Here is a 23,551-nt window from a genome sequence, read left to right on the forward strand (position 1 = left end):
GAGGGGAGAGTCAGGCAGGAACATAGCTAAAAATAATAGTTCAAATAACTTGATTGAGTCTTTTATTTGAATTAGGGATTACCAGTGCGTCGTCATCATACACCTCTATGAGGATGTGTGGTGGCTCTCGCTGGATATACTGCAAATCTCCACTCAGCAGCAGATGGCTCATTGGCAAACACTGATTCCATGTAGGACTCAGAGTCTGACTGATAATCTGACAACACAGTATCACCAAGCAAATCAGACTTGGACAAGACCGGCTTGAAAGCAAACGAAAGCAGCAAATTCTGGAAGTCCATGAAGGAACAGAACTGCTTTTCCAGCATATCCTCAAATGTTGAGTCAGACTGGGGTACTTGAATTTGACATTTACAATTTGGCAGGGCACATTAACCTACCGAACGAAGCCAACCAGGACATACTGCTGCCATGAAGGAGTATTTATGGCTACATAGTCCCATACACATCTGTAAAGCACTGTGTGTCCATTTTAACATTTTAACCGTCTGACCACCATTTGGACATATTATAATGAACCACGTTATCATCTATTACCTAATTATCATCTTTCCACAAATGGAAACACATGTTATAAACAGACAAAATATACTGCTCAAAAATATTAAAGGAATACTTTTTAATCAGTCTCTAGATGCAAACAGCAAATGCCTCTCGGGCTTCATGGTGCCAAATCTGGGACGCTCTACCAATTGCTCTTAGAACTGAAGAAGCTTCTCGGATGACAGGTGAACATCCTCAAGAAACTTAAAGAAGTCTGATCGCCTTTCTTTCCAAGCTCCAAGCATGATTGAGAACCTTTACAGAACTGTTGCATCGTTTTTATTTCCTTTTATTACTTTGGTTTTTGGGGTCTTTGAAATCAGCCCTCTGTAGGTCGTGGCATCTTTCTGTTACTAACACATTACCCAGTGCATATTAGTAGAGATACCACATTATTTTTCCCAGCGGAGATCTTTTTCTAAGTGTTCCTTTAATTATTTTTTTCTACACACACACACACACACACACACACACACACACTTACATTGGTGGTTTGACTGTGTGACTGAAAGGTGACTCGAGCAAAGGGATCTGACAAGCCAGTGTTGTCAGCAGCGATCAGGCCACGAGCCTGATACATGTGGCACCTCAACTGGAACTGATGCTGCTCTGCAGACACACAAACACAGCTGGAAATGTAAAACCTTAAGGATGAACTGCCTGGTCCAGAACAAAACTGAAAGTTTGTTAAAAAGTTATTGTTAGGGTTTACTACAGGTGCAATGTCAACGTTGTCTCTAAATGGTGGGTACACATAAATTGCTGTAGTTGAATTATTTCCATGTGTATTACATGAGTTTTGCTTTCAGAAGGAAACATTTAATTTAATGCAGTTGAGTTGTCATGATCATCCATTCCTCCTGGTACTGCTGCCATCTCTCCCTCGGCTCTCTCTTTTCTCTCTGTGTATGTGCGTGTATGCGATAACCACACCACATCTTCCAGGGGCACGATCCCCCTGGGTCTCCCTCTGACCAGTGACACACCTGCAGTAATCAACTCACCTGTTCCTCATCTGACGTTCCTTTAAATACAGAGGACGTTCTTTCAGCCATCGCTTGAGCGTTAAACCAACTGCAGTAGATACTCACCTCCAATCTGTAAGTCTGTTTACCTATTTCCATGTTCCCTTTTCCTCGTCCATCCTCTCTTCTGTCCAGGAGACTGATATGTTTGTCTCGTGGAGGGTTCTGTTGAGAGGAGAGAGGGGAGAGGATCCCGTTTCACGGTCCTGTTTGAAGACGGAGGATAAATCTACCGGACTATTGTAAATAGAGACTGTGGATTTTTCCCTTTTTGATAGACAATGTAAATAGTACCTGCACTTCACTGTAAATAAATTCGCTGAACTGGCATCCTGGGTCTCGCTTTTGAGTCCGTCAGACAGAGTGCTTGGACTCCGTTCAGCACTCTCTTGTCCAACAGGAAGCTCAGCTGGTGAGCGTTTTCCAAGCCCGGCTCAACGACGTGCTAAGACACTACCTCAATAGGTTTGTTTTCATTTATTTAGATGACATTCAGATTTTTCCCAAATCTCTTTTTTCACACGAGTCACATATCTGTTTGGTGCTGCAACATCTCCTAGATCAGCGGTCCCCAACCTTTTTTGCGCCACGGACCGGTTTATGCCCGACAATGTTTTCATGGACCGGTGTCACGGATAAATACAACAAAATAAAACTAGTACCGGTACCGAAAAAAAGAAATTTTATTCATAACACACGTGAAAAGACCCAGGAAAACCGAGTAAACAATAAAAACGATAACAAAATAACGCTGAAAACCGATAAAAACCCTGAAAACTATACATTTCACACCTGAGCCTCAACTCTCGCTGCCCGGTACCAAACGACTCACGGACCGGTACCAGTCCGAGGCCCGGGGGTTGGGGACCGCTGTCCTAGATAACCTGTCTGTGGAGGGAGAGAAAGTTTCACGTTGACTCCGTCTCCTTTTTAAGCTACATTGTTGAGAAAGGACAAATTAGGGCTGACCCAGCAAAGATCCAGACGATAAATGATTGTCTCACACCAACAACCATCGATATCGTGTCGGATTGTGGTCCTCAGTTCACCTCCAGTATATGGAAAGAGTTTTGCACTGTCCCGGGACCCCTGGCTAGTCTTTCCTCTGGTTTTTACCTGCAGACCAGCAGCGAGCTGGGAGCCTCCCTTCGGTGTGTGGTGTCCTCCAATCCTTCCACGTGGAGTTCCCAGCTAGCTGCAGGGCTCTCATCGTTCAAGGCTTCCCTGGGGTATCAGCCGCCTTTGTTTTCAGCTGTTGAAGGTGAGCGCTTTGTACCTTCTGTTGAACACCATCTCAGCAGGTGTCAGTGACTTTGGAGGGCAACACAGGCTGCTCTGCATCAGACCAAAGAACTGAATAAACGATGTGTCGTCACAGGACTACTTACCGGGTCAAAAAGCATGGCGTGGTGGGTTGGTGCAGCCGACTCAGGGGGCAGTGAGCCCACTTGACTCATTATACCGTTAGCTTCTAGGGTTAGCTTCTCCGCCGTATTTTATCCCAGATTTACTTTAAATCTTTCCAGTTTAGTTAGAGTGCTAACCAGTATCGAGTGGTAGACTAGTAGAAGTTGTTTCAAACCTCACCATGTGACTCACCATGACTCCCCTAAATGGCCTCCTACTACCAGGCAGCACACTTAGCCTTCATTCCTAGGTGTAAGGTATGTGGAGACCTTTGCTCAACTTCCTGTGGAGGGATAGACAGCAGGAGTGACCGCAATAAATGGCACTTGTAAGTCACCAAATTGCCATTTGGGACCACCGGCAACCCTTGACACTTATTCCTCACAGCGACAGGTCCCGGACCACTGAAAGGGGAGTGGAGATGTGTATGAGTTTGTCCATCCTGCCTTTTATGTGGACAACTGTCTCCAGTCTCTTCTGACTCTGCATCAAACTAAACAACTCCTGGACAAATGGAGAGAACTTCTGGCTACTGGAGGATTTGAGGTATAACAGTGAGCCAGTAATGTTCCTGGAGTGGTGTCCCACCTGCCTACCACCACATTAGCTCCGGCTGACTCTTTAATCAAGCCAATGATGAAAGTCAATGCTTGGGCTATGCAGTGATTGTCCCAATGATACCTTGGGTTATAACCATTGCCCAGTCTTCTACACCACGCCAGTGTGGCCACACTAGCTGGGATGAACCTCTCACAGTACCCTTCTTGCCACTTGAACAGAGTAGAAGAAGGAGCCGACAGGACCTACCTTACCAAGGTGAAATATGCCACGAGTTACAGAGTCACCAACTCTCACTTTTGAAGTGCATGTGCTCTGTGACACATCAGAAAAAACTAATGAATCTGTAACTTATCTGAGGATCACATGTTTCCATGGAAATATTCACACTTCACCCGCGATGGCCAGATCCCGTGTCTCCGTCATCTCAAACGAAGCTGTCTTCTCGGGCTCGGTGCTGCTCTGACTGGAATACAGGTGGCTAAGACTCTCAAAAGTGAGCTCATGGTACCACTGCAGACTGATTACACTGTTGTGCTGGTTTGGTCTGAGTCCTGCTGTTAAAAAGTCTTTGTCGAAACTTGAATTACTGAAATTCATGGTAAATGGTAAATGGCCTGTATTTGTATAGCGCTTTACTAGTCCCTAAGGACCCCAAAGCACTTTACACATCCACCCATTCACACACACATTCACACACTGGTGATGGCAGCTACATTGTAGCCACAGCCACCCTGGGGCGCACTGACAGAGGCGAGGCTGCCGGACACTGGCGCCACCGGGCCCTGTGACCACCACCAGTAGGCAATGGGTGAAGTGTTGCCTACTGGACAAAACAGCTCTGGTCTTTGTGCTGATTGCTTCAGTCCCTTCACCATCAACATGCCTAACCACCAGCTGTGTAGACCTGGACTTACTGCTGAGTCTTGACTCAGACTCTGTGTAGACTCATCTCCTGTCAGGGAACTGAAATATAGTCATATCATAGTACCAGTTTCTTAGGTGTGACCAAGTTGTCATCATTATGGCCATGGTCTCTTAGCTGCCAAGCTTATTCCTCTGCTTCATATGCAAGATGAGATGTTCTTGTCCTAGTACAACAGAAAGTTTTGGGGTATGATGATGCTCAAGGGCCCAGTAGCCCTTGGTGAGTCATGGGACTGCCCCTGAGCTGACTGGTGTGACTTATCAGTGTGTTTGTTTCTACACCTAAGCACTTTTATTTAACATTCACACGCACAAACACACTACAATGGATACATAGAAACACACATCTGTCATGAATTTAGATTAATGTTAAAACAGTTGAGTCCGTGACAATTGTAGGGTTGTGTTTTTAATGAATTCTATGAGCCATTTGAAACGCTGGTTTCACGTTTTAGACCTGGAAACTATGTACATATTTTCCATGTCTCTACATATCAGTATGGACTGATTTCTGGTTCTAGGTAGTGATCAAAAGAAATGGAAAGCCTGTACACTGAAAAAGCACAATACATAAAACAAGGTAAATAGACACTGCAAAAGTTAGCTTCAGTCTCACCTTCGCAGTGCAAGTGTGTGGGAGGGCTATTGGCATCAGCGCCCCCTGTAGCTGGAGTGAATCCTGCAGGCAGGTTATCCAGCATGTGGGTAGAGTCCCTGCAAGCGCCAAACCACAGATACACATCCAGTTTTGCTTGGACTGATAAGCCTGTAACACGCTTACCTGGAGGCTGCGTGCACACAGACACACACACATGCACACACAGAGATTATTTTTCATCTGGAAGCCTTCCTACAATGGATAAGACATGTTCTGCGTATGTGAGTGTACCTTGAGAAACAGGGTTATGACCTTGCCACAGTTAATTCCTCGGGCCTCCTGCCTGCTGGAGTACAGCAGGTCTCTGGTTCGAACCCGGGCGTATGCAACACGCTTGTTGTTGCTCAGCAGCCACACAAACATGTCTGGAACTGTGTGCTGGGGCTAGAGATTGTGAGGATGTACATGTGTGAATGAGAAAAGTTGTCATATATAAGGCAAATTAAAAAAAATGACATTTCAAAATTCACACTTTTTCCTGTGCCTGCATCCCAATTTTGACTTCGATTTTTCCATTTATTTTACTTATATAATACAACTTCGCAGCAACAGTCATCTGAAGTTTCCTTATATCACAAGACAAACACTGTCAGTGAGAGAACCAGAACCATCAGACGAATCCCTGTGACAACTAACAGATACAAACCTCCTCCACAAGAAAGCGGAGTTTATGTGTGAGTTTTGTTGCGTCCTGCAGCATTTCTTTCACACCACCAGCATTTTTCTTCCTCCCTACCAGGGACTGTGCCTCCCCTATCATACTTTCCTGCAATACACATACATCCATTATTGTATGCGGTGTTGTATAAATGCTGTGTACTTGTTAAGATTGTGTAATGCACATTATGCATATGGAATACTAAACTGCAAATCTGGTCGCACCTGCCCAGGAGTTGTAAATAAATATCTTACATACTGGACATTTTTGCCAACAAACATCAATATGCAAAACAGTTTAAGTCTGCAATGTGATTGAAATGTATTATAATTGGTGGTCTGTGAGGCTTCATTTTGCATAGGTACTGAGGTAAAAGCAGACAAAAGTTAATTGAGATGTAAAGGACTGTGATAAGAATTGTACTTAGTTTTCCTACCAGCTCCTGTTTACACATGGTCAGGCGTTTCTTGTCCAGCTGTGTTAGATAAGTCGACTTCAGCTCAGCCTTCAACTTAGCCTCCGCTGCTTCAATGAAACTCCTGACAAACAGCCAAAAACATATTTAGCACAAACAGAATATAATTCTTTTTCCAAATTTTTTCCAGCCCTCTCTAGTTTGCAGTGTTGACTAAGACTGCTGCAAAATGCCTCTTCAGTGAAATGTTAACAATTACTGAGCTTTCAAAACTAAAGTAAAATAAAGAAAAGAAAATTCGTGCTGACAGGAAGAGAAAAGTCTGTAATGAAGATCTCGAGTTTCTCAAAGAGACCGTAGTTGAAAAAGCTCAGGATCTTATCGTTTGCATTTTGTTTAATAAGGTGGTAAACTTGGAAAACCTGCCTGAAACATTGCTGTTATTTCCCCAGTCAAAAAACTGGTCAAGGTAGGACAACAAAAACAGAACCATAGGGTGAATGGTAAATGGACTGGTTCTTATTTAGCGTTTACCTGCTCTATCTGAGCACTCAGAAAACTTTACACAACTTGCCTCATTCACAAGAGCACTTTTTTCTATGCAAGTAATTCCTGTCTAACATTCACACACATTCATACTCAGATCCACTGGCGAGAAACCTGGGGTTAGTATGTTGCCCAAGGACATTTGGCATACAGACTGGAGCAGTCAAGGATCAAACCACCAACCTTCTGATAAGCAGATGACCTGCTCTACCTCCTGAGCCACCCAACAAGATGTGTCACAGTAAAAATAGATGCAACCTACATGTGACCAGTATGGCTGGGGTGCTGGATGTGAATCAATTTTAGAATAACGCTGTAACGTGACAAAATGTGAAATAAGTGAAGCACTGTGAATAGTTTCTGGATGTGCTAGTGACTTTAACCTCTATTGTACATCCACTTTAGATTCAACTGCTGTACTTGGTAGCCTGGACTAATAAAGACGTCAGAAGCAGCAGATTAAAGGTGCTGACACGGATGATGGTGGAGCTGCCTGCCATGTATCAGGAGTAGGTGGAGGAGCACCAGCAGCAGCTGGACCAGGCCGAATGCCAGACAGAAATTCTGGAAAATCGAATTGTTCATGCTGGCTCTCCAGCAGTGACACCCCTTCACCCGGGCCCTGCAGTGAGGCTCCACAAGATGGGGGAAGGAGATGACACCTGCCCCAGTCATTCCAAGAATGGTTTCGGTCACGGCACAGGAAAGCCGGCGTCCTGAGGGGGAATGGTCGCTGTGGCAGCTGTCAGGGGAGACCCAGGTGGCAGCACTCAGCAAGCCTGACAGCAAGGAGGTGATTCCCGGATGTCTGTTGGGCAATCCTGGACCAGCTGTGCCTCACCTGAAGACCACTGCCATCAGTTCTGGAAATGGGACCGAGGGATCAGACCTTTGTGTTGCTCTCACCGGTGATGTGAGCTTGTCCGACACCGACCTTGTGGAGGATGAAAGCGATGATTCGCTCCAGGAAAGATTTCCCACTAGAACGGTCTTGTGACGACACTCTAAGCTCAGCCTCCGATCAAGCGATGAAAATTGATGGTCAAATGATGTGCACTGACATAACCCTGACATTTTCACATTTTGTGTTTATTAGGGACAGACTGTATTGAGACACCACTGCACAGAAAAAGCACACCCAGTTATGTCAAAAGTCTGCTGGGAAACTTTTTTCCAGTTGGCTCATTATAACCTGATGTCTGGTCACATGGGATATGACAAAACTCCGGATCCAGTCCTGGCCCGATTGTCTTAGCCAGGCATCCACAGGGAGGTGGTGGATATCATATCTGGAATGTCAGCTGGTGAACCAGTCAGCCATTCTGAGAGCGTGTTTGTGCCCATTACCAGTAACGGAGGTCAAAAGAATCAACCTTTTGGGATTTACTTACCAGGATGATTGAGCATGTATCAAGACACTGAACTGAGGTCTGTTAGCTGTCCCCCCACAATCCACTGGGCATTTTGACCACTCAGGCCAAGTCTTTTTTGTCCTGGGCTGTGCGGCTGCCGTACCCCACAGTCGTGCCGTGGCAGAGTATGCTCTTGATCACAGCTCTGTAAAAGTACTTGTGCAAGTGAGGTCCTATTCAGGACCTGGGTGGATGATGTTCTGTTCTACTCTCACCACCTGAGGCCAGTTGGTGAGAAAGTCCCTGATCCATGGTATCCAGGTAATCAAACAGAGAGCAGCTCTCAAGCTCCACCACAGTGTCGGGGATGTTGTTATCTCGGTGACAATCACAACACAACTGTCCAGCCGGATCTGGTCTGGCTTGTTAGCGCGGGTCCTGGTATTGGCGACAAAAAGGATGGGGAGAGACGGTCTGTATGGGTTAGCTTGTTAGCTAACACGTAAGGCGCTCCGCTTGCCTCACTTCTCACTGCGGTGTCTCCTCCGTCTCTGGAGCCACAGAGGGGAAATGGTGAAAATCTCTTCCATCTGTTGTATCTGTTGTAGCTCCAGTGGGATAAAATCCTGCTTCAAATGTACGAATTGGATATTCTGTTCGTTAATTTCTAGTAATTCCTCCCGTACTGTCTAAGTGTCCAGCCCACAGTTGTCCAGCCTAGAAGTAATAAATGCAATTTATATAGGCAGGAATGCTTCGAGGAACTCCTTAATCCTTTCTGTAGAGGAAGCAGAATTTGGAGATGAGTGGAGTGGGATGATTCGTCTATCACTGCCCATCACTGGGGATGAGGTCACTGAGTTAGTTAAACAACTCCTTGGTGGCCAGGCCCCTGGGGTGGATGACGTTCCCCCTGTGTGTTTCAGGAATTTGGGGTTATGGGCCATTTAGTCCCTGTACAACCGCTGCAGGAGTTTGGTCTCCAGCATGGAAGGATGGTGTCATTATGAAGACATTCTAAACTTCAATTCCATGGACAAAGTTAATGTCTGTTAAGTCTGTCATGGCTTAAAATGTGACAATGGAGTTTGAATGTCTAAAATTAGAACAATGACAACTATTAAGTAAACTGTATTTGCTGTAGGAGTTTTGTTCTCAGTATTTATTGACTTGTAATGTCAGATCACATTTGCTGCTATGCTCTGTGCTATAAAATAATACATTTTTATTCAAATTTAAATTCCATATTTAAGTTGATTGTTTGGCCTTTATTTTCCCAGGAAGTGAACCACGTGAGACAGTCAGCTCACAAAGTAGCATTAAAGAGTTGCTGTGATTACCTGGCATCTGCACAAAAGTCCTGGAGGACAGATTTCATCAGGAGCTCGGCTGCAGGATCTGACTTTCTGTGGAGCTCCCATGCATTTGTCACCCCCTCCTCCTGCAAGACATGAAGATGAAGTTTCTCTCACGAGTGTAGGTGAGTGTAGGTGAGTATAGGTGAGTGTAGGTGAATGTAGGTGAGTATAGGTGAGTATAGGTGAGTATAGGTGAGTATAGGTGAGTGTAGGTGAGTATAGGTGAGTATAGGTGAGTATAGGTGAGTATAGGTGAGTATAGGTGAGTGTAGGTGAGTATAGGTGAGTATAGGTGAGTGTAGGTGAGTATAGGTGAGTGTAGGTGATATGTTGACACAGTTATCGGGTCAGTCAAAGCCAAGTCAAAGTTTTTTCACTTTAACAAATGTATCAAGTGTCACTGTGTCTTAATATACAGTAGAATGAAGTTTTAACACACTCATCAACACACATCAGTTGTTGACAGTCCATTTCTTTAAGATATGTCATCTATGCTGTTTGCTTCATTTGTAAATACAGCATCTTCATAGTTACAATCTTAAACTAATATATTATTTTTTCACATTATTCAGGGTTTAACTCAGCTAACTTGGTCATTAAATATACAAATCAGGCTATTTTGTGTTGTTATTATAATAAAAACACACAAAAGACTCTAAAAGTATCTAACAGTGCACACCATGTTTTGAAACTTATAACTTATAACATTTTCAAACACTGAAGGAGATGTGTTTCGCTCTGTGTGTGTGTGTGTGTGTGTGTGTGTGTGTGTGTGTGTGTGTGTGTGTGTGTGTATACATACAAGAAGAACTGCTATGTTGTCCAGCATGTTTGAGTTGTGCATTCGGTAGGTTCTTTCTTCCCAGTGACTCAGCACATTAATACATGGCTTCTGCTTCTCCAGAGGCAAGTACATGTAGTACCTACACACACACACACACACACACACACTGTAAACTTGAAACTTTACAAAAAGAAAGAAAAATGATACTGTTTCAGTCCACTACTGTTAATGATTTGTTAATATCAATAGGTTTGGCTAGGAGTGATTTATTATTATTAAATATTATTGACTCTCCTTTATTAACATCATTAGCACCAGTAACCTAATCCATCCATCCATGCATCCTCTTATTCAACAACCTAAGGGGAGAAGCCCAGACCTCCATCCTCCCAGCCACCTCCTCCAGCTTATGTGAGGAATCACAGAGGCGATAAAAGGCCTGCTGACACACCCAGAACACCTCACCAGGAGGTCAAATCAGATGCCTGAATCACCTCAACTGGCTCCTTTCAATGTGGAGGAGTAGCAGCTCTACTCTAAGCTGAACTCCTCACCCTGTCAGTAAGTGAGAGGCCAGGAGAAAGCTCATTTCTGATACTTGGGGGGCGACCGTGGCTCAGGGGGTTGGGAAGCACATCTGTAACCGGAAGGTCGCCGGTTTGATCCCCGGGCTCTCTGTCCTGGTCGTTGTGTCTTTGGGCAAGACACTTTACCCTACTGCCTACTGGTGATGGCCAGAGGGGCCGACGGCGCGATATGGCAGCCTCGCTTCTGTCAGGGCAGCTGTGGCTACAACCGTAGCTGCCTCCACCAGTGTGTGAATGTGAGAGTGAATGAATAGTGGCATTGTAAAGCGCTTTGGGTGCCTTGAAAAGCGCCATATAAATACAATCCATTATTATTATCATCTTGTATAGGAAATCTTGTTCTTTTAGTCCCTGCACAAAGCTCGTGACCCTAGGTAATGGTAGGGACGTAGCTGGACCAGTACATTGACAGCTTCACTTCCACACTCAGCTCACTGACACAAGCAACTGGAGCCAATATCTATCTCTTCTAGCGTTCATCTCCACTTATTCATACTGGACACCTACACTGTTATTTTGCTGTTGATGTCTTTTGCTTATATAACAAATAAGATGCCTGCTTTGTGCTTTTTGATTAGTTATAGTTAGTTAATTTGAGACCAAATATGATGCGTGACTTCCTGTTGGCTGAACCTTTGCTGCATGTCACTCACCCGCTCTCTTTCCATCTGTCTATCTGTGCTTTCTAATAAAGGCACTGTTTATGTTTTATTGCAAAGACTGTCCAATGAAAATTAAACGTGCTGTCTTTGGTGCATAGAACAGAGTTTCTGACATCCACAAGAACTTTAATGTTTTTCAAAGGATCAGCAAAGTGACTCAACCTGTTTCCTTCCACAATGATTGGTTTTTCTGGAGATGTGGTGGATTTTGAAGTCATGGCAGTGTCTTGAGTTTCTCTGGGTAGCAGGGGGGAAGTAGGGCTGTTAGGGGAGGTGCTGAGAGAGAACGAGCCGAACACATCACTAGTGTCTGGGAAATCCAGCACTCTTGTCATCCTCCGAGGGACTGCAGGACTGGTGACACTGATAGTGGGCTGAGGGGCAGACTCTAAGGTGTTACCATAGTTACCTGATAGTGGGAGGAATGGTAAATGACAGTTTCATTATATATCAACCACATAAATGCAAGACTGGTATTATTCTTCATGTTTGGATTATGTGACTAAATGATTAGCAGGACACTAAATTCCCTAACACTCCACACATCCACTTACCGAGAGAGAACTCAAAGCTGATAGGCCTGTCTCCAATTTTCCTGTCAATCATGGTGGCCTCAAACAACGCACCAAACAGCAGGAAGCTCTCATTGTCGTCTGCATTAAGCTGGACACAGAAACATCTTCATGTATTCATTTCTCTGAAATTTGCACAATACTCAATACTCTTTTTGCACAACCTACATGGAGAAAGTAATTATCCATCTGGAGACACGGAGGTTTCCAGAATTTTTCAGTGAGGTGATACACGAGGGACCAAGTACCAGGTACGAGCGCGTGGAAAAACATGAAACCTGGGTTTAATTTTCAAGCTCATGTGCCTTTGTATAGAAAAATAGATGAAAAGTGGCACTGCACAAATGGTAAAACATGTAGCAGCATGATGTTCCCCCATTAGATGCTTTTTCAGTATGTTGTTAACTCAACGGTTTTATGGTTCCCAGTTAGAACCATCTTTTGTATAATCGATATATTTAGCTTTGGTGGAAGCTCTCAGAATTAGGTTCAATTCAACTCAATTGTACTTGTATACTGCCAAATCACAGCAACAGTAGCCTCAAGGGGCTTTATATTGTAAGGTAGACCCTACAATAATACAGACAAAACAGGGAAAACCCCAACAATCATATGACCCTATATGAGCAAGTGCTCTGGCGACAGTGGGAAGGAAAAACTCCCTTTTAACAGGAAGAAACCTCCAGCAGAACCAGGCTCAGAGAGGGGCGGGGCCATCTGCTGCGACCGACTATGGATGAGGGGGGTAAGACAGGACAAAGACACGCTGTGGAAGAGAGCCAGAGATGAATAACAACTCATGATTAAATGCAGAGAGGTGTTTAAACACATACCGAGTGAGAAAGGTGAGTAAAGGAGAAACATTCAATGCATCATGGGAATCCCCAGCAGTCTACACCTATTGCAGCATAACTAAGGGAGGATTCAGGGTCACCTGGTCCAGCCCTAACTATATGCTTTAGCAAAAAGGAAAGTTTGAAGCCTAATCTTAAAAGTAGAGATAGTGTCTGTCTCCTGAATCCAAACTGGAAGCTGGTTCCACAGAAGAGGGGCCTGAAAACTGAAGGCTCTGCCTCCCATTCTACTTTTAAATACTCTAGGAACAACAAGTAGGCCTGCAGAGCGAGAGCGAAGTGCTCTAATAGGGTGATATGGTACTACAAGGTCATTAAGATAAGATGGGGCCTGATTATTTAAGACCTTGTATGTGAGGAGCAGGATTTTGAATTCTTTGTTTAATATGTGCGTTGAAGGACATGTCCTGGTCAAAAATGACTCCAAGTTTCCTCACAGTGTTACAATATAATTAATCTTAGTGTGTAAATACTGATAAAATACTGGAACACACACACACGCACACACACACACACACACACACACACACACACACACACACACACACACACACACACACTCCTCTTACCACAGGAGGAGGATCCACAGGCAGGACCTCTGCTGCAGCTTTTCCTTTGTCATCATCAGCAGCTCCACCTGTGCCTGCTCCTCCTGCAGGGGTTTTCCCATCTTTCCCTCCAGCTTTTCCTGCTTTAGCATCTTTTATTGGCTTCATTATACGGCTAAGTTTGGAGTCTGACCCTGTCCCTCCCGACAGAATCTCAACAGCCAGCTCCATGTAGAGTCGGCCCCTGAGACCAACAGAAATCGGGCAACTCATTGGTTCCAGTTTAATTCAGTTTTATTTACATAGTGCCAAATCACAACAACAGACACTTTATATTGTAAGGTAAAGACCCCAAAATAAGTTTTTCTCAGAATGAACTTTTAATATTACCTGTACGACACACCTTCTCCAATGCCCTCATTAAGCTCCCCTGTGTCATCACCCAAAGAAAAATTTCGAGCAGAACCATACAGGTTGATCCAAGCAGGGCCAAATGTTGGTAAGAACCCTAGAGAAATAATAAAAACAAGAGATATAAAAGTCACCACAGATCAACTAACAGTTCCTCAGTAATTCTTGTGTCATGGACTTTGTTTCCTACCTCTGTCACCATCCTGTTCATTGGAGATGCATCTCAGGTCAAAGTAATGGGTTCCAATGGCAACGTCGTTCATGCTTCCCTCATCCCAAACCTACGAGGAAAGAGAAGCCAGAATTCTTGAAACATTAGTTTGATATGAGGTCAGTGATTATGGACTTGAACTATGACTCTTTCTAAGTGTAAATTACAGTGAAACTACATACAAACATGAAGTGAGCGCTTCTGCGTTCATACCTGGATCTTCAGTCTCTGACACAGAGGAGGAAACATTTCAGTGAAGACAATCTGCTCATTCCACACTGGATCTGCTGTCGACTTTTGTGTTGATGTCCGACCCTGAAGGGACGAGTAAATGATTAGAACGTGATTTTGATTTGCACAGTGGTGAGCACTGCCACTTCACTGCGAGGGGGCTCCTGGTGCAAAGTGCTTAAGATGTAAATAGTAAAACACTGTATAAATGTATAATTTTACACTCTAGTGTAAAAGCCTCACAAATCACCTGCAGAGATACCAGCCCCAGTGACCCTCGGAACAAGGAGGCAGTGAAAAGTAGCTTTTATGTTTAATTTCTAAATATAAATGATCAGTCTTATCTGCTAATAAATGACATTTAACCAACCACTTGTTTGAAGAAGCTGACCACAACATATGGGTCTATGAGTGCTGTGTTTTCTCCTATGAAGGCCTTGGTGACATTAGCCATGATGCTGGAGTTGTTGCGGGGAAGGCCTTCAGCTCGATACACCTTCACACAGAAACGAGCCCATGGTCGTTCAGAAGGAAACCCCTCTGGAATCAACAGGTTCCTGAGGATGACAATAAACCATACACTTATATCAAATTTGCTACGAATTATGAGCAACAAGTGGAGGGATGAGCAGCACAAAGGCAAGTCTCATAATAACTTAAGCTTTTGGATATACTGATATCTCTGATTCGAGCAGCCCTTGGACTGGCTCAAAGATGTTCATTTCAAGAGGAGAAAATCCCGTGGATGCCTGGATCACCTCCTGTACTGCAAACAACAGAGGGTCGAACCAGCGATCCCAATTGTGTCCATCCTCATGAAAGAACTTACTAATTATGGATTTTATAGTCTTATTCAGCCGCTCCCTCAACATGTCAGCCTGAGGGTGGCAGACGCTGGTCCGAACATATTTAACGCCCAATAATTCGTACAGCTCTTTTAGTGTGACAATGAACAATGTGTTCTGGTCAACTAGTACCTCTTTCGGGATAACGACTCGGGAGATGACCTGAAACAGCACCTGGGCCACACTCTTTGCAGAAATGCTGCACAGCGGCACTGCCTCCGGATATCATGTTGCATAACCCAGCAGAACTAATACAAAGTGATATTTAATACTCACCACAGCACTGAGTGTGCCTTGAACATCCCACGGAGCACTGTTCAAGCAATCATTCAGAAATGGAAGGAGTATGGCACAACTGTAAACCTACCAAGACAAGGCCGTCCACCTAAACTCACAGGCCGAACAAGGAGAGCGCTGATCAGAAATGCAGCCAAGAAGCCCACGGTGACTCTGGACGAGCTGCAGAGATCTACAGCTCAGGTGGGGGAATCTGTCCATAGGACAACTATTAGTGGTGCACTGCACAAAGTTGGCCTTTATGGAAGAGTGGCAAGAAGAAAGCCATTGTTAACAGAAAACCATAAGAAGTCCCGTTTGCAGTTTGCCACAAGCCATGTGGGGACACAGCAAACATGTGGAAGAAGGTGCTCTGGTCAGATGAGACCAACATGGAGCTTTTTGGCCAAAATGCAAAACGCTATGTGTGGCGGAAAACTAACACTGCTCATCACTCTGAACACACCATCCCCACTGTCAAATATGGTGGTGGCAGCATCATGCTCTGGGGGTGCTTCTCTTCAGCAGGGACAGGGAAGCTGGTCAGAGTTGATGGGAAGATGGATGGAGCCAAATACAGGGCAGTCTTGGAAGAAAACCTCTTGGAGTCTGCAAAAGACTTGAGACTGGGGCGGAGGTTCAGCTTCCAGCAGGACAACGACCCTAAAAATAAAGATCTAAATCTAATCGAGAATCTGTGGCAAGATCTGAAAACTGCTGTTCACAAACGCTGTCCATCTAATCTGACTGAGCTGGAGCTGTTTTGCAAAGAAGAAGGGGAAAAAATTTCAGTCTGTAGATGTGCAAAGCTGGTAGAGACAGACCCTAAAAGACTGGCAGCTGGAACTGCAGCAAAAGGTGGTTCTACAAAGTATTGACTCAGGGGCTGAATAATTACACACACCCCACTTTGCAGTTATTTATTTGTAAAAAATGTTTGGAATCATGTATGATTTCCGTTCCACTTCTCACGTGTGCACCACTTTGTGTTGGTCTTTCACGTGGAATTCCAATAAAACTGATTCATGTTTGTGGCTGTAATGTGACAAAATGTGGGAAAGTTCAAGGGGGCCGAATACTTTTGCAAGCCACTGTATGTTACTGATGCCTTTGACACTGTGGATCATGACTGGTGGGTGGGCATCACTGCCTCAGCTCTCCAATGGTTTAGGTCCTTCCTCTCTGATAAGTTTCTGTGTCAGCACTGATAGTTTTAGCTGCACCTCTGCTTCCCTCCCTTGAGGAGTACCATAAGTTTCCATTCTTGGACCACCTTTTGTCTTTGTACCAGGTGCCACTTGGCACTATTTTCCAGAAGAACAATATTTCTTTTCATTGTGATGTGGACAACAGTCAAGTTTATTTTTCACGTAAGCACAGTGGTGCTCACAGCATCTCCTTGACTGATTTATTTACATAAATGACATTAAAAAATGTGTCTTAATACGGGAAAGTACGGGAGGATAAGAAGTGCTATACTATACAACAACTATACTAAGACCTTGATGTTTTATGCTGATGTAAGTATTAGTGATATGGAAATCTCCAATAATGATGTGCATTATTTTCATAGATCAGGTGATGTCAACATTGTTAACATGGACATTTAGAGTAATATATTAATTAATTGTCATTATGAAGTCAAATAATAATGTTAAATAATGTTATATTGAAAAAATGTGTCCCTTAATGATAAATATATTGCTCTAACGTTTGGAAATGATTCAAGAGAAAGATTTTCCTAATTCGTCTGACCTGGACCTTCTACCTATGACTTTGAAGCGTTACATTCTAAAATGAAAATGAAACAGGTGTAATTTTTTACTCATATGAATGGAGCAACTTGAATGAAATCTTTAGCTTCTATAAGCAGTAAAAACTTTAGACTTTAAGATATATTCATGGAATTGTGTAACATTGTAGGGCTTTGTACTGAAAAAAAGTGTGTTGATGCATTCTCAATCATCCAGGAAAGTAAATCTCCAAAAGTTGATTCTGTTCATCTGGACATTTCCAGTGGGAGAAACCTTTCGTCATCATCCAGGTGACTTCTTCAGTCTCAGCTGACTGCAGGTTTCAATCTTATAAACAGTACATTTGCATAATGACTGAAACCAGCCCACTGATGGAACAGTGGGCTGGGAGGTGTTTTGCAGCTTTCTCCATGCCCTGTCATGTGATATATTATTCAATATAGGTCTACTTTGACTTTTAGCATTTATAATAAAGGTGAAGATCAAATGCTTTGCCAACCAACGGTACTCATGTACATCAAAACATAGTATATTGTTTTGATGTTCATAAAAATTGTGGGTAATGTAAAATCTTTGGTGGCCTTGACATTAACCTGGTTTTCAGAAAAATTAAATCAGCTCGAGCTGGTACTGGCATCTACCATCACACAAAATTTGAAAATGATAGTCTAAGGAGCTTGGAAAGAAAAGCGTCTGGACTTCCTTAAGTTGCTTGAAGACGTTTCACCTCTCATCTGAGAAGCTTCTTCAGTTCTAGGGTCAAATGGTGGAGAGTCCCAGATTTAAACCCAGTGGGAGTGATATGGAAATCTAAAATAATTGTGTGCATTATTATTAAAGAAGTCCTGACTTTTCTTTCCAAGCTCCTTAGACTACCGTGACCTGGATGACTGAGAACCTTCACAGACATATTGAAAATGATATCTTCAAAACTGGATCCTAGACTGAAAACAAACAAACAGACAATTTATGTTTCTTTCTACGAACTCTACAAAAACATCTGGTCAGTTAAATTATGAATGACATTAAAAAGATGGTTCATACTTGTCTATCTGCTCCTCGGCATCACTTGCTTTTTGTCCTGGCTGCATGGTATCTCCCTTCGATGAAAGGCTGATGTCACACTTGATATAACCTTTGACCCCAGTGCTAATGTCACCACATTCGGTTAGCATTGCCCACTTATTGATGAACTGGTGACCTACAGGAGTAAGGAAGAGACACTAGTGTGATTTATGAACAGGTAAATTAAATAAATGAAATTAAATCAATTAAATTAATTATCTGAGAAATATATGAGTCTGTGCCAAGTTGGCACAAACACGTTTCTGTAGAAGATCACTTCATTAGAATTTGGCACTGAGTCTTGTTGTTGGTTTGTTTTTTGTGACAGTCAAACAGGTCAGAGTTCGTCACAAAGCAAACAGAAAGGCTGCTTTGCCTTTATCTTGACCAAACTGCTAAAACTCTCCACTAGAAAAGTTACGTTACATACGCTATGTTGCCAAAATTATTCCCTCGTCTGTCTTCACACACCTATGAACTTAATGGTCTGATTATTATATGGCTCTTTCCTGCTCTCTCGGAGCACTCCAAGCGCTTTACACATCATGTGTTTTTCACCCATTCATACAAGCACTTTTTTCTGTGCTAAAGTGCTTTCTATCTAACATTCGCACACACTGAGCAACTTGGTGTTAGTATCGTTCCCAAGGATATTTGGCATGAAGACCTGAGCAGCCAGTGAATGAAACACCACCCTTCCCTAAAGTCGATCATCTGCGCTACCTCGTGAGCTACATCCACCCTAAAGTGAGAGACATGCCATTCTAAAACCACAGGGCTTAATGTGGTGTTGGCCCAGCATTTACAGCTGTAACAGCTTCAGCTCTTCTGGGAAGGCTTTCCAGAAGAAATGTGTTTGTGTGAATTTTTTGACCATTCTTCCAGAAGCGCATTTCATTCTTAGTCCACAGGGGTTAATAGGATGTTGCTCAACCTTTCCAGCTACAATAGCTTCAACTCTTGTAGGAAAGCTTTCTGCAGGGTTTAGGAGTGTTGAGGGTTACAGATGCTAACAGACCCAATAAACTAATCCACAGGGCCAGTAATGTTGTGAGCATGGAGCTGGACTCCCTTAAGGCGGTGTTGGAGAGGCGGATGTTGTCCAGGTGCTGGAGAGTGCCTCGCACCTACTCCATGATGTTTTTTCATTAGGTGTTACACTTTATAGTAAAATATGAGTCATACATATTTAATCCCTGAAATATTCTGGATATTTATAATTGAGCTACTTGTATATATTAGAGCTATTTCATATATTTTATAATGTTGTAATACTTATTTAGTTCATTCTGTTACTCTTTTTATTGTCTTGAGCAACTATAACCAAGTATTCTGATTTGGATTCTGGGAATTTTTGACTAGTTTTCCAACAGCAAATTTGCGAATCAGGCACCGATGTTGGAAGAGAAGGCCTGGCTCACTTTCTCCAGTCTAACTCATTCCAGAGGTGTTGTATCGGGTTGAGGTCAGGACCCTGTGCAGGCCAGTCAAAAAATTACCAATAATCATCCCACAGATGTAATATTATCTACAGCTACTCTTAGTACCATTGATGTTAAGTTAGACTCTTTTTCTCCAATTGATCTTTCTGAGGTAACTTCAATAATTACTTCCTCCAAACCATCAACGTGTCTTTTAGACCCCATTCCTACAAAACTTCTCAAAGAAGTCCTGCCATTAATTAATGCTTCAATCTTAAATATGATCAACCTATCTCTAATAATCAGCTGTGTACCACAGGCCTTCAAGCTGGCTGTAGTTAAACCTTTACTCAAAAAGCATCTCTAGACCCAGCAGTCTTAGCTAATTATAGGCCAATCTCCAACCTTCCTTTCATATCAAAAATCCTTGAAAGAGTAGTTGTCAAACAGCTAACAGATCATCTGCAGAGGAATGGTTTATTTGAAGAGTTTCAGTCAGGTTTCAGAGCTCATCACAGCACAGAAACAGCTTTAGTGAAGGTTACAAATGATCTTCTTATGGCCTCTGACAGTGGACTCATCTCTGTGCTTGTCCTGCTAGACCTCAGTGCAGCGTTCGATACTGTCGACCATAATATCCTATTAGAGCGATTAGAACATGCTGTAGGTATTACAGGTACTGCACTGCAGTGGTTTGTATCATATCTATCTAATAGACTCCAGTTTGTTCATGTAAATGGAGAGTCCTCTTCACACACTGAGGTTAATTATGGAGTTCCACAGGGTTCAGTGCTAGGACCGATTCTGTTTACATTATACATGTTTCCCTTAGGCAGCATCATTAGAAGACATAGCATACATTTACACTGCTATGCAGATGACACCCAGCTCTATCTGCCCATGAAGCCAGATAACACACACCAATGAGTTAAATTTCAGGAATGTCTTAAAGACATAAAGACCTGGATGGCCGCTAACTTTCTGCTTCTTAATTCAGATCAAACTGAGGTTATTGTACTCGGCCCTGAAAAGCTTAGAAATATGGTATCTAACCAGATTCTTACTCTGGATGGCATTACCTTGGCCTCCAGTAACACTGTGAGGAACCTTGGAGTCATTTTTGACCAGGACATGTCCTTCAACGCACATATTAAACAAATATGTAAGACTGCTATCTTGAGGCGACTTTTGTTGTGATTTGGCGCTATATAAATAAACTTGAATTGAATTGAATTGAAGTTAATTGTGGAATATTTAGTAGCAAGGAAATTTCATGACTGGACTTGTAGCACAGGTAGCATCCTATCACCTGACCTCGCAAGGGACTATACTGATGCAAATTAGCTTAAGCTAACTTTGGTAAAATGCACTGAACGGCAACATTTGTGTTAATATTGTACATGATTACTTTTCAAATAACATTAATTAACTAATATTGATAACGTCTCACACTGGACTTTACTAAGAACGGGTTGTTCTAAGTTGTTTTCTAATGTTTGTAGTCTCCATGCTGATAACTGAATTCAGTTATTTGGATTGGTGTGTATGATACGTTTGGCAACATATTGCATATTAAAAATTTAGGATACCTTGCTGTTTGTAGACTGTCCACACATCTAACTTAAAGGATCCAACACAGAAACTCCTCAGCATTTTAGAGTGTAAAACCTGGAGAGAGAATGAAGGCAGAATTAAAATCACTTAAAAGCTAAACACTGGATTTTTGAACCAATCATTTAGGGATGCCAGAAACGTATCGCTGCAGTCTTTACCCACCGTCAGCTTGATCACTTTGTCGAAGAAGACATCTTTGTGGGCAAAAAAGTCAAACACGAAATACTGATGGAAAGAAATGACAGGACAGGGTGACAGATTGTGTTAATGCACAGTAAACTATTGTACTGAAGCACAGGTGGTTCAAATGGGTTCTTTTTGTTTCTTTTTATTTTTTACCTCATTGTAAAAAGGAGCATTGGTTCCTTCCTTGACTGATGTCTGTTTCTTCTCATCACCAATCTCTATCACTATGCTCGGGTCAATGTTTTCCCCCACAAGCTGTCTGGCCTCTGTGATATTAATGGCAATCTATGAGCCAGATAAACAATAGCACGTGTTATTAGAGCATGTGTTCCCATCAGGGTTAAGACAATTGTCCAGTTTACATACAACTGAAAATATGAAATACCAGCACTCACATTTCTCAGTACATTAAAAGAAACACATCTAGTCGTGGATGTGATTACCTGGAAGCTCTGGGGTTTCGCTTCACTGTCCTGAATGCGAGTATTCAGTTTGGACCTATGGAAAGAGAGTCAGAGACAAATGAGGTTATTGCTAGTAGAGAAACACAGTTCAGGTGTATTTAGGCACACGGTTACTTCTCTAATTGGCTATTGTTTCTACAATTAAATACTACAGTGAAGGAAATAATTATTTGATCACCTGCTGAATTTTTAAGTTGGCTTACTTCCAAAAACTTAAAAATTTCCAATTTTTATAGTATTTTCATTTTGATGGAGAAGGACATCAACCAAAACTCCAGAAAAACATTAGATAAATGTAAAGTAAGACTATAATTAGCTAAGAGACCTGAGTCCAGCGATGGGTTTTTAGGTAATGGTTTAACTACCGCCAGCTTGAAAGCCTGTGGTACGTAGCTGATAGCATAGACAGGCTGATCATATTTAAGATTAACTGTTGGTAGGACGTCTTTGAACAATCTTGAAATGGAGGCTAAAAGACTCCAGTGTTATCCTCTGTGCTGTTGCAAGCTGGGCAGCATGTTGAGGGTCACTAAGATACTCAAAAAAACTGATCCTTAAGGACAGTAACCCTTTGGAGTGTAGAGCTGGACTCTCTAACAGCAGTGCTGCGCAACATCTCTAAAATTAGAAATATCCTGTCTCAGAGTGACGCTGAAAAACTAGTTCATGCATTTATTACTTCCAGGCTGGACGACTGTAATTCATTATTATTAGGATGTCCAAAAAACCACTGAAAAGCCTTCAGCTAATCCAAAATGATGCAGCAAGAGTACTGACAGGGACTAGAAGGAGAGAGCATATTTCTCCTGTTTTGGCTTCCCTTCATTGGCTTCCTGTTAAATCCAGAATTGAATTCAAAATCCTGCTCCTCACATACAAGGTCTTAAATAATCAGGCCCCATCTTATCTTAATGACCATGTAGTACCATATCACCCTATTAGAGCACTTCGCTCTCGCTCTGCAGGCCTACTTGTTGTTCCTAGAGTATTTAAAAGTAGAATGGGAGGCAGAGCCTTCAGTTTTCAGGCCCCTCTTCTGTGGAACCAGCTTCCAGTTTGGATTCGGGAGACAGACACTATCTCTACTTTTAAGATTAGGCTTAAAACTTTCCTTTTTGCTAAAGCATATAGTTAGGGCTGGACCAGGTGACCCTGAATCCTCCCTTAGTTATGCTGCAATAGACGTAGGCTGCCGGGGGATTCCCATGATGCATTGAGTTTTTCCTTTCCAGTCACCTTTCTCACTCACTATGTGTTAACAGACCTCTCTGCATTGAATCATATCTGTTATTAACCTCTGTCTCTCTTCCACAGCATGTCTTTTATCCTGTCTTCCTTCTCTCACCCCAACCGGTCACAGCAGATGGCCGCCCCTCCCTGAGCCTGGTTCTGCCGGAGGTTTCTTCCTGTTAAAAGGGAGTTTTTCCTTCCCACTGTCGCCAAAGTGCTTGCTCATAGGGGGTCATATGATTGTTGGGTTTTTCTCTGTATCTATGAAGCGCCTTGAGGCGACTTTTGTTGTGATTTGGCGCTATATAAATAAAATTGAATTGAAAATTGAATTGAATTGAAATTGCTGCAGAGGGCAATGTTGTCCA

The 23,551-nt window shown here is 42.8% G+C and overlaps 1 protein-coding gene across 2 annotated transcripts in view; it reads right to left on the reverse strand.

The window, feature by feature from the left end:
* Nucleotides 1-23,551, reverse strand: part of fer1l6 (fer-1 like family member 6) — a 52,813-nt gene that overhangs the window by 19,949 nt on the left and 9,313 nt on the right. For both annotated transcript variants that reach the window (XM_084954720.1, XM_084954718.1), the window contains exons 4-23: nt 21,933-21,987; nt 21,643-21,774; nt 21,466-21,528; nt 21,279-21,357; nt 18,248-18,404; nt 14,699-14,885; nt 14,311-14,412; nt 14,077-14,167; nt 13,866-13,983; nt 13,497-13,719; nt 12,056-12,164; nt 11,664-11,910; nt 10,271-10,391; nt 9,451-9,551; nt 6,234-6,336; nt 5,786-5,905; nt 5,371-5,523; nt 5,098-5,269; nt 1,049-1,173; nt 83-217 (exon numbers count right to left, since the gene is read on the reverse strand). In XM_084954720.1, coding sequence (XP_084810846.1) covers nt 83-217; nt 1,049-1,173; nt 5,098-5,269; nt 5,371-5,523; nt 5,786-5,905; nt 6,234-6,336; nt 9,451-9,551; nt 10,271-10,391; nt 11,664-11,910; nt 12,056-12,164; nt 13,497-13,719; nt 13,866-13,983; nt 14,077-14,167; nt 14,311-14,412; nt 14,699-14,885; nt 18,248-18,404; nt 21,279-21,357; nt 21,466-21,528; nt 21,643-21,774; nt 21,933-21,987 — 2,593 coding nt within the window. The remainder of the gene's footprint in view (nt 1-82; nt 218-1,048; nt 1,174-5,097; nt 5,270-5,370; nt 5,524-5,785; nt 5,906-6,233; nt 6,337-9,450; nt 9,552-10,270; nt 10,392-11,663; nt 11,911-12,055; nt 12,165-13,496; nt 13,720-13,865; nt 13,984-14,076; nt 14,168-14,310; nt 14,413-14,698; nt 14,886-18,247; nt 18,405-21,278; nt 21,358-21,465; nt 21,529-21,642; nt 21,775-21,932; nt 21,988-23,551) is intronic.

This window comes from Perissodus microlepis, chromosome 16, assembly GCF_051167445.1.
Source record: "Perissodus microlepis isolate ML-2025 ecotype Zambia chromosome 16, ASM5116744v1, whole genome shotgun sequence".
NCBI lineage: Eukaryota > Metazoa > Chordata > Actinopteri > Cichliformes > Cichlidae > Perissodus > Perissodus microlepis.